The sequence below is a fragment of the Jaculus jaculus genome, chromosome X (assembly GCF_020740685.1).
Source record: "Jaculus jaculus isolate mJacJac1 chromosome X, mJacJac1.mat.Y.cur, whole genome shotgun sequence".
NCBI classification, from domain to species: domain Eukaryota; kingdom Metazoa; phylum Chordata; class Mammalia; order Rodentia; family Dipodidae; genus Jaculus; species Jaculus jaculus.
Window position 1 is genome coordinate 138,176,861 of NC_059125.1, and position 13,799 is coordinate 138,190,659.

The following is a 13,799-nucleotide window of genomic DNA, read 5'->3' on the forward strand; positions in this document are numbered from 1 at the left end:
ATGGAAGTACTTAAAAGTAGCTGCCTGTGGGGAAAAGCAAATACATGTTTATGTGCTTGTGTGTGCTAGAGAGGGTATAAGTGTTCTTTAACATATACACATATGTAATTAGCTCATACTCAAAGCAGGAGATGATTTTTCTCATAAGAAATAGAATAATTACTCTACCTGGAAAAAGGCACATTCAGAATACTTTCTCCAAACCATCTCTGACCGAGGCTTATTCTGGCAGTACTTTGCATAGATCTGAAAATCATCCTTCTGTAACAGAGAGAAAATTCAAACATGTTACCAAATTTTTCATACAATCTTTTGTGATCAAGAAAGGCTGAGCAAAGAAAGGGTGGTCAACCACTGTAGGCAACGAGACAGGAAGACAGGAAGGGGCTCTTTGTGTTCTTCATACTATGTATCGACCATGCTCAACTAGATGACAGGACAGTTAATTACTCAAGTACTTTCAGAACTTCCACTTCCAAAGTGTAACAGTCAAGGGAAATTTTCTGTCTGAACCATAATTATTTTTTTTTTCATTACCATGATCTAACAGGCATCAAGAAATACACCCTTTCTATGATACTAGTTTCTTAACTGCCTAAGCAAAGGTTTTGTGGCTAACTTCTACATTAGAACTTGAGTTCTTGGCTCATCACTGTGACATCATCATTGTAACATAACCATTCCAGATATCTGCCTATATGATTTGCTCTCCCTTGAGTCATCTTCCCCTAACCTTTACCAACTGGGCTATCTCCTACTTATTCTTTAACATTCATCTCATGAGTCTCCTCTTCTATACAGAGACTATTTATACTCTCAAGCTATGAAACATATCCATCTTTTAAGCTTCCAGAGGACCCTTTTATAGCTACTGAATGAACGTATCCTTGGCATGCATTTATCAGAAAATACTACCACTACTAGCCAAAAAATCTGCAATCTTGAGAGTTACAAAGATATATATATATATGAATCTGGGGACAGAACTCATGTACACACACACACACACACACACACACACATATAGTAAATATAAAAATCTCAGGCTGGAAAGATTGCTTAATGGTTAAGACACTTGCCTATGAAGCCTAAGGATCTAGTTTTAACTCCCCAGAACACACAAAAGCCAGAAAGCCAGATGCACATGCCAGCACATGAATCTGGAGTTCATTTGCAGTGGCCAGAGGTTCTAACATGCCCCTTCTCTCTCTCTCCTTCTCAAATAAATAAATAAATAAATAAATAAATAAATAAATAAATAAATATTTTTTTAATCTCCAATAAGTGGCATAGTCTTTTTAAGATGAAGGTCTCACTTTACAGTCCAATCAAGGATGGCCTCAAACTCATAATTCTCCTGACTGCACCTCCTAAATGCTGGATTACAGGCATGTACCATCATACCATGCATAGTAGCAGGGTAGTTAAATAGTAGGCTACAAAGGGTAAGCTGGAAGAGCTGCTGTTGTACAAAGTTGGGGAAGAATTTGTTCATTGTTCAAATGTATGTAAGGTTAAAACATTGAGAAAGGTAATGAATGGCACATAGTTCTTTCTTATCTTTATTCTAATCTCATTTTTCTCAGCCTTATTCTCTTCAACACTTTCTAAACAGTTATTATGAAGTTTTCCACAATATCTATCTAATTGACTCCTATATTAAGACAAAGTTGGTTTCTTAAGAAGAGGAATTACATAAACAAAGAAAATTAAGCAAATCATATGCTGACTGCCAGGGGCATGTGCAATAGGGTTGAAATCGCAGCACTCAGGAAGCTGAGGAAGGAGGATCAAGAGTTTGAGTCCAAAAGACATAAGAAACAGAAGGGGGTGAAGACAGGGAAGGAGAGTTCAGAGAAATTTCAGAGAGAAAAGTCCAGTGGAAGATAACACAATGACTAATGTATGAAGTCAACTATAAGCATACTTTTGGGGGGATGGAGCGATGAGCTTCCCTGACTGATTTTATTCAATAGAAAGAACAGACCTCTCTGTTTTGTGAAATTCCTATGATAACTTAAGAGCTGAAAGCTAGAATAGATTCAATCCTAGGACTTTACATGTATTAGAAAATGATATCAAGGCATCTTTTACACTAAATTTACCCAAATCAGGATGGTTGTGATAAAATCTTCCCATCTCTCACATCTTCATAGCCAATGTGGTCCCTGGATTCTATGTGACATCACAGAATAAAAAACACAGACCTTGACCACCCCATCACATCAGTTCTACAAGAAAACTTAGTATGCATGTATTTGCTGGAGTTGGTGTGACTTCTCCTAAAACATTAAGACATTAGCAAAAAAAAAAAAAAAAAAAAAAAAAACTATCTTAGCCTGGTGTATGTCTTTGATCCCATCACTTGGGAGGCAGAGGTATGAGGATTGCCATCAGTTCAAAGCCACCCTGAGACTACATAGTTAATTCCAGGTCAGCTTGAACTAGGTGAGACCCTACCTTGAAAAACAACAAACAAAAAAAGGGGTGAGGGTGCTGGAGAGATGTCTCAGCAGTTAAGGTGCTTGCTTGCAAAGCCTAAACTGGGTTTAATTCCCCAGTACCCATGTAAAGCCAGATACACACAGTGGCACATGTGTCTAGAGTACCTTTGCAGTAGCTGAAAGCCCTGGTGTGCCCATTCTCTCTGTCTCTCTTCTCCCTTTCTCTTTGCTTGCAAATAAACAGATAATTTAAAATGTATTTTATAAAAGACCCCTCCCCGAAAAAAAACACTATCTTGTCTACAAATCTGTTTTCTACAAGAGTCACTGTCCGGGTTGTAAATATTTACACAATTTTAAAACAAATAATTGCACTAACCCTTTCCAGGAAGCATGGTCCCACTCTTTCTGGAGCATCAGAGCAATTTTCCAGGCTGCTCATGAAAATGCTATGATTTTTTAGGAGACAAAACATATTGATGTGATAAATATTAATAATAAACCAGTCATGGGTACTTTTAAAAAGTCATCAAAAATTTGGCAATTACGTACTTGTTATGGAACTCATATATTTCTGCCATGTTGCCAAAAAGAACATCCTTTTTATTTCTCAGGAGAGGTGGCATAAGATCAAACATCTCAGGATTATCCATCTCTGCTCTGTAGCCCTATTCAAATAAACACATTATGAGACCACACATTGTGTGACATCACAGAGAAATTGAAGAAACAAGTAAGAGTTCTGCTTCCACACTGAACCTGATAATCAGTGCCAGGGTGAAGGAGACAGACCCTGGGGACACTCAACACCTACCAAAGCAGAGATCCAGAGGCACCTAAGAGCTCATCACTGAAGTAGACTTGAAACTCACCCATGGCTCAGGGGATTTTGTGGAAGAGTGTGCAGAAAGATTGTAAGAGCCACAGGTTGAGACATGTTGCCCAGAGGCATCCCCCCCCCCAAATAGCTGACTGCTGCTCCCACAACACATAACCCACCCCATAGGGTATACCTGCAAACCCACTGAAGAGGGTTCCCAGTTGAATGGGGGCAGGGAAGAGAGAAAAGAGGGTACCAACACACGATGTGTCCATACACTATATGTTGTTAATAATAAAAATGAAGATAACTTCAAATAAAAAAATAAAATAAACACACTTCTGCAATTTAAATTTTTTACTTTTGCTTTTGGTTGGGCTATCAAATGTGTAAGTGAAGCAGTAAATATAGGGGATTTTGGAAAGCAGCTATTTGAATTTTAACATTTAGGTCCTCTAAGCCCCAAAGTTACCTATGACATTGGTTTAGAAGGAAGGATATAGAAGCCAAGGTTTTCCATTCAGTGGGCAGAATAAAAGGCAGTACTTTGGCCTTCAGAGTTTTTCTTATAGTGTTAGAAATCAACTGAAAATTGTAGAACAGTGAACCATCAACTTCTCCTTAAACTGAAGCACTTAGGTTTTTTAAAACCAAATTACTATTTTGACATTTGTGTCAAATGGATGTTTTCATCCCATTCTCAGTACTTTACATTACAACTTCTAAGTAGAAGTCTTGGAATAATTATGACAGCATGCTATATCACTAAGAAAATAGCTTCTTGCTTCTGTAATAAATTCTTAATCCAAGACTAAAATATGACATAAATATATATGCTTAAACAACACATAGCCTCAGACAATAAGAGAAATACCCACTATTACCATGTGACAACCAGGGACAGAGAGAAATAGAAGACTGATTCAATCCCTTGGTTGAATATAGCAGAACACTGTGGAAAATGGCAGGGGGAACACTTGATTCACTTACCAACAAAACAGTAAACAGCTCTCGAACATACGCCCTCTCAGTCTGTATCAGCTCATTTAGGACATGGCTAGAAGGAAAAGACCATATTTGTCAGTTAACTATCCCATTCCAGTATCATATTACAATGCTTGAATTATTTTCATTGAAAATTATCTAAAGTAGGGGATGGAGAAATGGCTTAGTGGTTAAGCACTTGCTTGTGAAGCCTAAAGACCCTGGTTCAAGGCTCGATTGCCCAGGACCCACGTTAGCCAGATGCACAATTGCCACACATGTCTGGAGTTCATTTGCAGTGGCTGGAAGCCCTGGCGCGCCCATTCTCTCTCTCTCCCTCTATCTGCCTCTTTCTCTCTCTGTCACTCTCAAGTAAATAAATAAAAGTAAACAATTTTTTTAATTATCTAAAATAGATAATGCACTGGCAACTGCCAGAGGGTTTTGCTTTACAATCAAGATATGAAACTTATTCATGGACAGGACAAGTACCACTCAAAAGACTCTTACTCTTGTGATTTTTTTTCTTGTGCTAAAGATTGAACCCAGTGTCTCCAGTGAGCTAAATCCCCCACCCCAAGACTCTTTTAAATAATTTTCAAAGAAAAAGTGGTATATGTTTAAAGGCTATTTATTAACTTAAAATCATTTCTAGTTCACTTAGATTAAGAATAAATTTACTAAAAATTCAAAAAATCAACTTCTCAATCTCAGAATTTTTAATGGTTAGATTTCTTGAGCCTTATTATCTTTTTCTCTAATAATAATAATAAAATAATTTCAGTAGATTAGGTACCATGTTTCCCAGTTTCTAGTAAGTTTTTAAACTTTTCTAAGACATGTAACATATTACATTTGTCTTTTCATGTATGACTCATACTTAAGTTTCTACAGCAAGTATGTCCATTTGCTCTGTAAAATAAAATATATTTCCCTATCATTATGATTTCTAACTGACCAATTTAAAATCCACTACCCTTTCATATATAAGTAAATCAATTAATTTAATGTCCACCATTGGACATTTCTCTTTCTCTCTCTCTCTTCATCTTATTTTTATTAGGCATCTGGAAGAATTTAGTGTTCTCTTTTCAAAAATAATCAATTTAAATACTCTTTAATAATCTTGGGAGATAAAGTATATATATATATATATATATATATATATATATATATATATATATATATCCATGTATGTTATCCAAAATTCTGTCTATTTGTAACTCTGTGACATGAAGTTTAAAGGCAAATATTCTTTTTATTGAGGAATTTACTACATGAACATATTACAAATTGTTCATATTACCAGTGTGTTATATTTTTAATTCCCTCTCTCATTCCCAGTCCACTGAGAACCTTCCACAGGGGAGTTAATGTAAATCACTGTAGGATCATGAATGTACTAGTCAGTCCCTATGGAGGAACATAAAAGTAAATATTCTTAAGACTAGAACATAAATATGCTTTTCTGAAGTATAATTGGGAAACTACATCATAGGTGCTTAAGGTATATATGATGAGATGCTTTGATACAGAGTGTAACTTTTGTTTCCCAGTTGTTCAATGAAACTGGGGATGGGGAACAAAAACAAATATGGAAAGAAAAGAAACAAAAGTCCTAAAAGTAGGCTGAAATGTAGCTTACTAGCTTAGCACTTGTCTAGCAATCCCCAAGTTAATGCAAAGAAATAAAATCCTGAGAAAGTATACTTGATTTTTCTCAAGCCACATAAAACAGACCACAGCTTAATCAAGCCTAAATCTGAGACTCCTGACACCTCACTAGTTATTTTTTGTCATGTCCCATTCCATTAGAATCCTATTTTACCAATGGAAAATTTTAAGCACATGAGCCTTAAACACTGATCCAGAGCTTCCCACAAGGAGCTGTATATGTAAAGTTATGTTAATAAATAAAAAATACTTTTTCAAAATATCCAAGTTATTGTCATTGTTCAAACTGGAAGATGGATCAGAATTTCTCTTTTCTTGACAATCATGTATGACTTCAATCTGAAATATAAAAACAAAGGTTAAGTTAGCATCTATATAGATACAGTACTTCAAATAATTTAGCTAAAATTTAATTTATTCTAGGTCCTAAGTGTGTAGGTAAATTAAAATAAAACACAGTGATGTTTTCCTAAAATGGCTAGATATGTTCTAGTAAAATAATCACTTTGAGTTATCTGAGAGGATAGATTTAAGATACTAACTTGAATTTATTTTGTCTACTTTATTTGTTTCTTTTGAGAAATGAGGTGAGTTCATATGAAATTGATTTTCTAGATCACCAAAGAACTATTTTAGTCTCTATGATTGCTTACAGAAACCCATCTAGAAAATATTACATTCACCTTTGAATTCTTTAATCCAGGATACAACATAGCTTAATCTTTTCCTAATGACTCAGTGGCATACCATAAACTTGAATGTGATAAAAATCTCATGATACATTCCAGGGCTAATGAGACATGCAAAACTGTCTATTCTTTTTCCAAAGAGCTATAACTAACTGTACTTCTCTGCTCTTCTCTCTGGCACACATTAGTTGGTGCTAAACACAGCTTCTCTGATCCTAAAACCACTGCCTTATTTTTCAGATTCTAAAATGCTTGAACGGGCACTGGGGTCATAACTCAGTGATTACAGTGTCTTCCTGGTATGTAGAAGACCTTTGGTTAGATCCTCAGTACTGCCAGATGAAGGATCAAAAGGAGAAGGGAGAGAATGAGGAGTAGATGACAATGATGATGACTTAAACTGAGCCAACTACATGAGACGTAATGAATAACTGCTCTTTGGAAGCATTTAAATATAGACCTGGGATCCAGCTGACTTCTAAGTCAAAGTAACATTATGTTAGGACTATTATCATGATTTATTGTTGTTAATCTCTTATTCTGCATAATTTATAAATTAAAGTTTATAATATATATAATGTATACATATTGGAAAAATTATAGCACATAATGGGTTCAATACTATTGACAGTTTCAGACATCCAATGAGCACCATGGAATGTATCATTGAGGAAGTGAGAAGGACTCTGAGCCTAACAGTTCTCCCTCTTAGTTAACCACTTAGAACTAACTATATGTGGCACATAGTACTGGGAATCTAGTCCTAACAACTAGAAACCCATTAAGTGCAAGATTTATTAGCAAAATGCTATTTCCATAAAATATGATCTATGTGTTACAAATATATACTGAAAACAAAAAGCACTTATTACCCTTGCAACTTTCTGCATATTTGGCAGACACAATACTACAGACTTAATGGATAACATCCTATCTATTGCTCAGAGCAATCTAGAAACCTATGGTGTTCTTTCTTGCATTTCAAAGACTAGAAAAGCAAAATTCATAAAGGCTTAGTAACATGGTCAAGGGGGTATGCATCCTAAATGACAAAGTGGTCAAGCACTCGGGATGTGGACTGATTTCCTATTTCTGTCAAATATACCAATAACTGTAATAATGTTACAGTTAACACTAAATATATTGCATACTCCACTTCTCAGGTTGGTGTGAATCATTTACTCCTAACACATTACTGAAATAAAAGGAAAAGACTTGAAACATAAATTCATATTTCTAAAAGACTAAGGGCTGTTAACTGGATGTGGTACACATGCTTGTAATCCCACCACTGAGGTGGTATAGGCAGGAAAATCTTTGTGTTTAAGGTCAGTCTATGCTGCATAGCAGGAACATGTGTCAAAGAAAGGAAGTTAGAAAGGAAAGGAGGGAGGAAGAAATTAGGATAAAGAAAAATAAAAAGAAGGTAGGGAGAATGAAGGAAGGAAGGAAAGGAGGGAGGAAGGGAGGGAAGGGGACCTTAGGGGGGGAGCAAGGGAGGCAGGAAGGAAATCTAAGTATTGTTAAATTGACTTGAATCAGAAGAATACAGTTTAGAACTGTTTGTGAGCTGGACATTCCATCAAGAAAATGTACACAGCTCCAGCTCCATATGATTTCCATGGACCTAGGAAAATCTGGTAGAGGTATGCAAAGGTGCCATGAGTTGAAACTGGAATTGAAAGACATTTTAAGGCTATGGAAACTGGTATTCATCTTGCTTCCTTCCTGAAATCAGAAGCTAGATCTATACTATATGATAACAAGACCTTGAATATCAACATAGACTAATTGCTACCTTGCTATTCTTATACCTGAAACCTCCACCCAGAACTATATGCCACACATTGTTAATTCTAAGTGATTAACAGAGAACTAAGAGGGGAGACCTTTTGAACACCGAGTCCTTTCCACTTCTTCAATGATACATTCGATGAAGCTCAGTGTATGCCTGAAACTGTGGATAGTATTGAACCCACTATGTACTACAATTTTTCCAATATGTATACATTATAACTTTTAATTTATAAATTAGTCAGAATAAGAGATTAACAGTAATTCATAAGAAAATAGAACTAGTCTAACTGGATATTCTAATAAAAGGTATGTGAATACGACCTCTCTCTCTCCCTCTTTGTTTTTCTCGCCCTCTCTCTTCTTTCTGTACTCTTCTTTTCTCTGGAATTCCCCATGTAATATTTTTGGAGCACTGCTAACAATGGAAAAATGGAAACCAAGTAGAAAGTTAAACCAAAGTTAAGGAGGGGGGTCTACCATACAGACGAAGAGACAAATGCTTGTGTTACTTGAGCCCAGAGTCAGCCTCTGCTTGGTCCACTATAAGCCTGCTTCCAACTTCCAAGGCTATGATTATTCATGAAAGAAGGGGCCGTCTATAGAAAGGGGTAGCATTATTTAGGTATATGAAGGTAGGGGGCATGAAGAGAAGCTGAAACTTATTGGTAATGTTTTATAGAAACTATTCTGAACATGAACCAAGACCTAAAGAAAAAAAAGTTCACACATCTGGAGCCATGCCAGTACTGCAATTAGACATAATGCAGCAGGAACTTTTCTTTTTGATGAAATGGGCTTTCAAATGCACAGTGTACATGTAGTGAATAAAAATTATGAAGTCATGGATGACCAATTCTGCAATTACAGCCATGTAGGCAATTTTGAATTATGCTTACCTTTACGTTGCTCAGATTTTGTCTCCAAGACTTCTTCACTGGTAGGGAAATGTGAAAGAAAAATTTCATAACAGAATTAAAGTCAGCACTTTTAGTGAAAGCACACACATGTTTGTTAAATAATTAGAGTTAATATGTCAACATATTTATATTAGAATTTTAAAATGTTAAGTTAAATACTAACAGAAGACAGTGATTGGTTAGAATAGCTATATCAATCCAATTTTTGATCAAGCATGATTTTGCTATTGTCTCACTCATCACACATTCTTATATACCCCCCCCCAAAAAAACAAGGATATGGTGCTAGTGTTTACAATTATTTTCTAATTTAGTGGTCATTCTGAATCACAGAAATTTAATCAGACAATAGTTTACTGACTAATTAGATCAAAGATTTTTTTTTTTCAATCTAGCCCTGAAGGTATGAGGGCAGCAGGAACAGGGGCAAGCAGCAGGTGTAGCAGATGAATAGGAACATACTATGTATGAAAATGCTCTGATAAAATTCATTACTTCGTATGCTAACATAAAATAATAATAATAATGAAAAACATCAAAATTCAAGTAGAGCCTAGTAGTTAGAGCATCCAACAGTTCCTTTGAATTTATTGCAAACTGGGCCATAATCTTTTTTTTTTTTTTTAATTTTCAAATATACCATGGGTTATGTATAACAACTTGTATCCCCATTTAATAGGAAAGAAAATAAGGTTAATATCTTGTTCAAGAAGCAAAAGCATATTTAAAACCATCATTGTCAAAATGAAAGTTTCTAGTCACTATATAAAACATTTTCAAGGGATGATGTAAAATGCTGATTAAAAGCCTTTCATCAGGGCAGGAGGAATGGCTTAGCAGATAAGGTGTTTTCCTACAAAGCCAAAGGACCCAGGTTTGATTACCCAGGAGCCAACTAAGACAGATGCCCAAGGTGGTACATTTGTTGGAGTTCGTTTGCAGTGGCTGGAGGCCTTGGCATGCCCATTCTCTCCATCTGTCTGTCTGTCTATCTGTCTCTCTCTCTCTCTCTTGCTGACTCTCTCAAATAAATAAATAAATAAAACTCTAAAAAGTTAATTTAAAAAAATCTTTCATCAAAATTCAAAGCGTTAAGTGGGGTGTGGTGGTGCACGCTTCTAATCTCAGCACTTGGCAGACAGACATAGGAGGATCGCTGTAAATTCGAGGTCACCCTGAAACTACATAGTGAATTCCAAGTCAGCCTGAGCTAGAGTGAGACCTTACCTAAAAAAGCCAAAAGAATAAATAAATAAAAATTCAAAGGTATGATCTTCTTTTTTTTAAATGGCTTACACAGCCAAGAGAGTGATCAAATCAAGGAGTATATTGAGTCAATAATTGTTAGGGCTAATGAAGACTGCCATGCATGCAGGTTGCATGAGTTTCTTCATGAAAGACTTTCTCTTTTTGTCCTAACATCCTTGCTAAGGGCCAGTGTCAATCACATTCAGGGAGTGGACAGGTTATTATATTCTCTAAACTATATGCTTTAGCTTTCATTTAATTTTTCAGTTGTATGTGCATAGTGTGAGTGTGTGTGTGTGTGTGTGTGTGTGCGTGTGTACATGATGACATGTGTATGGGTGCTCATGTAGACTAGAAATTGATATCAAGTGTCTTACTTGATCACTCCCCCCTTATTTACTGAGGCAGGATCTCTCATTTGGGTTCAGGGCTTGCCAATTTACTGGGTTTTATCTGACTTTTAACTTTTAACTTTTTTAACTTTTAACTTTTAACTTTCCCTGCACATCCGATCTCTGAATCCTGAGTGCTGGTATTGCAGTCAGGTTACCATGCTTACCTGGCTTTTATGGAATCTATTCTCTGGTCCTCACAGCCAGTGCTTTATACACTGAGCCATCTTCCCAGTTCCACTTTCATGTGTTAAAATAAATATCTGCATATGCATATGAACTTTTTTTATAGTAACAAGTCATATATATATATATATATACATTAGACTTATTGAGGATTACCATATAAACCAGTTTCTAAAAGAATAATGGCATGCACATCCTTTAAACATATCTAACATATATTGATGTGTACTTAGTTCTAAGGGTAATGTAGGGAATAGATGTTACTTTTACTGATTAAATATTTGTCAAGATAAAGAGATACAAAAGAAATATGTGTATGTACAACTTGTTATTTTTAAATAAATGAAAAAAAATAAAGATACATGAAGATGAATTTTATACAATCCCTGTCTGTCCAGAGCTTGCAGAGCTTCCAATCTAACAACAGGGACAAAAAAAAAAAAAAAAAAAAAAAACAAGCAGTAAACTAAAGCTGAGAAGAAATAGGGGGGTTGTTGTTATATGACATGTTTGACTAACTGAGCTGGGCTGCAGGGGAGGAGAAGAGCAGGTGGGAAGCTAGCAAAGAAGCAATGGAAGAGGAGGGAGCATTTTCCACAGAGACAATAGTGTGTCTAACGTCCACAAGATAAGTAAGACAGGAAAGAAAATTGAACAGGAACAGTGGGGTGATGGGAGACAGGCTAGTAATTACAGCTGTCAAGGCTGCTGATGATGTCATCTTGGGCTCACAAAGTGACAACATAGACAGCAATGAAGATGGGAAGAATCATATGCACAGGAAACATTTAGGCTGCAAAACTCCACAGAACACAAGATTCTGACAAATTAAAGGTGACATGGAAGTGAGTAAGAGAAACTGAGGTAATAAGCTTGGGGAACTGGGAACATCATAGTGCTAGTTGGTAAGACAGAGAAGAAAAGTTTTGCAGCAAAGATTGATTCATTTGAAGTATGTGGTATCTATTTCCTATAGGAAATTACATCTTGTAAACACTGGTATGGTGCTAGGAGAAAGATTCAAAGTAGAAAGACAGACTTTACATTTTATCCCTCACTGCCCTCCCCTAACTCCTCTCTATACTTAATGTGATTTTAATAACTATCTATCAAATCTGGCTAGTTGTCAGGCACTTTGCTCAGTGGATGATTCAATCTGATGTAAAATAAAAACCAAATAAGCAAAAACGAAGCATAAAAAAACAGTTTGACTTATTGGTATGAAAAATTAGCACATGCTTTGATTTGGCCAAATCTTTTATGCTTAGTTTAATGATGTAAACTCTTCACAGTTCATCTAGTTTGTCTGGAATGTATTATATCCCCATTACCCAAAAAGCAATGCAGAAATGTGAATAAGGTTAGTAGCATAAACATTGCTTTAATTTCACTTACAAACCATGATGGATAATAGAGAGAATTATTAATCCATTGATGCCATTTATTCATTGAATTGCCTTCTTCCTCATAAATGTGTTAAGTAGTTTAAATTGAAGTAAATTGAGCTATTCCTAACAAATACTTGGATTGTTGATGACAAGAAAATCTTTAAAATAAAAGAAATCATGGTTCACTTTAATATCACTGATTCTTTTTCCTTTTATCTCTGAGTGGTCATTGTATAAAACAAAGTAAGTTTGGAAAAATAATCTATGTTTCCATCATCATTTTTCAAGGTAAATTTCGTACAGAGAGACAGATGAATAGTTGTTATTTAAAAATAAGATATTTGTAGGCATAATTAATGAATGAATTGCTGCTATTTTTAGATGTCAAACTGGTTTTTCATGTGTACACAAACTCAGAAAATATACTGGTGATAAAAATAAGAAAACTTAATACCTTTTGAAAAAAGTTTGCATGCTTGAAAGAAAGAATATCCAATTCCCACTGCAGAAAGAAAGTGTAATGACATTAAATAAGAACACAAGAAAGAAAGGAAAAAAGAAATGATATAAAACAAAATCTTCTTTGAGTGAATCATGGTGTGATTGGATTTGGAAAGACTGTTCAAAACCCAATGTGCTCCATTTCAGGAAGATGTAAGCTTCAAAGTATATTAAGAGAGAATTCTAAACTAGAGGGAAAGAATAGTTTGATTTATTGAGTACTTCTACATTTACTTTTCAAATTTCCTCTTCACAAGAACACATTAAATCAGTATGTATCACTACCCCTATTTCACAGACAAAGTACTGTGGCTACATGATAAGTGAACAGCCCAAGATCACAAAACCAAAAGAGCCAGAAATCAACTGACATCTATCTTCTGCTTAAAAATACCAACCTATTTTATTTTTGTACCAAAACTATTGGGTTTAATCCCCTTAATGTCTTTAATGTTGTTTCTTTATTTTTATTTTTGTAGTATTTTGATAGTGATAATATCTTAAGTATATCTTCATTACAGTAAATATAATTTACAGTCAATAGTTTTTCATTGAAGACAATATAGTTTTGGGTTCTTTTGTTTTGTTTTGTTTTGTTTTGTTTTGTTTTGTTTTGTTTTGTTTTTGAGGTAGGGTCTCACTCTAGCTCAGGCTGACCTGGAATTCACTATGTAATCTCAGGGTGGCTTCAAAAACACAGTGATCCTCCTACCTCGAGAAAATGTACTCTGTAACAGAAAAGTACTAACAGAATTTTTA

The 13,799-nt window shown here is 35.2% G+C and overlaps 1 protein-coding gene across 4 annotated transcripts in view; it reads right to left on the reverse strand.

The window, feature by feature from the left end:
* Positions 1–13,799, reverse strand: part of Mcf2 (MCF.2 cell line derived transforming sequence) — a 72,673-nt gene that overhangs the window by 23,639 nt on the left and 35,235 nt on the right. For 3 of the 4 annotated variants that reach the window (XM_045140263.1, XM_045140266.1, XM_045140264.1), the window contains 7 exons: positions 12,994–13,041; positions 9,305–9,342; positions 6,173–6,261; positions 4,255–4,321; positions 2,997–3,112; positions 2,824–2,893; positions 169–261 (listed from right to left, as the gene is read on the reverse strand). In XM_045140263.1, coding sequence (XP_044996198.1) covers positions 169–261; positions 2,824–2,893; positions 2,997–3,112; positions 4,255–4,321; positions 6,173–6,261; positions 9,305–9,342; positions 12,994–13,041 — 521 coding nt within the window. The remainder of the gene's footprint in view (positions 1–168; positions 262–2,823; positions 2,894–2,996; positions 3,113–4,254; positions 4,322–6,172; positions 6,262–9,304; positions 9,343–12,993; positions 13,042–13,799) is intronic. The other variant, XM_045140265.1, reaches the window with a different exon arrangement.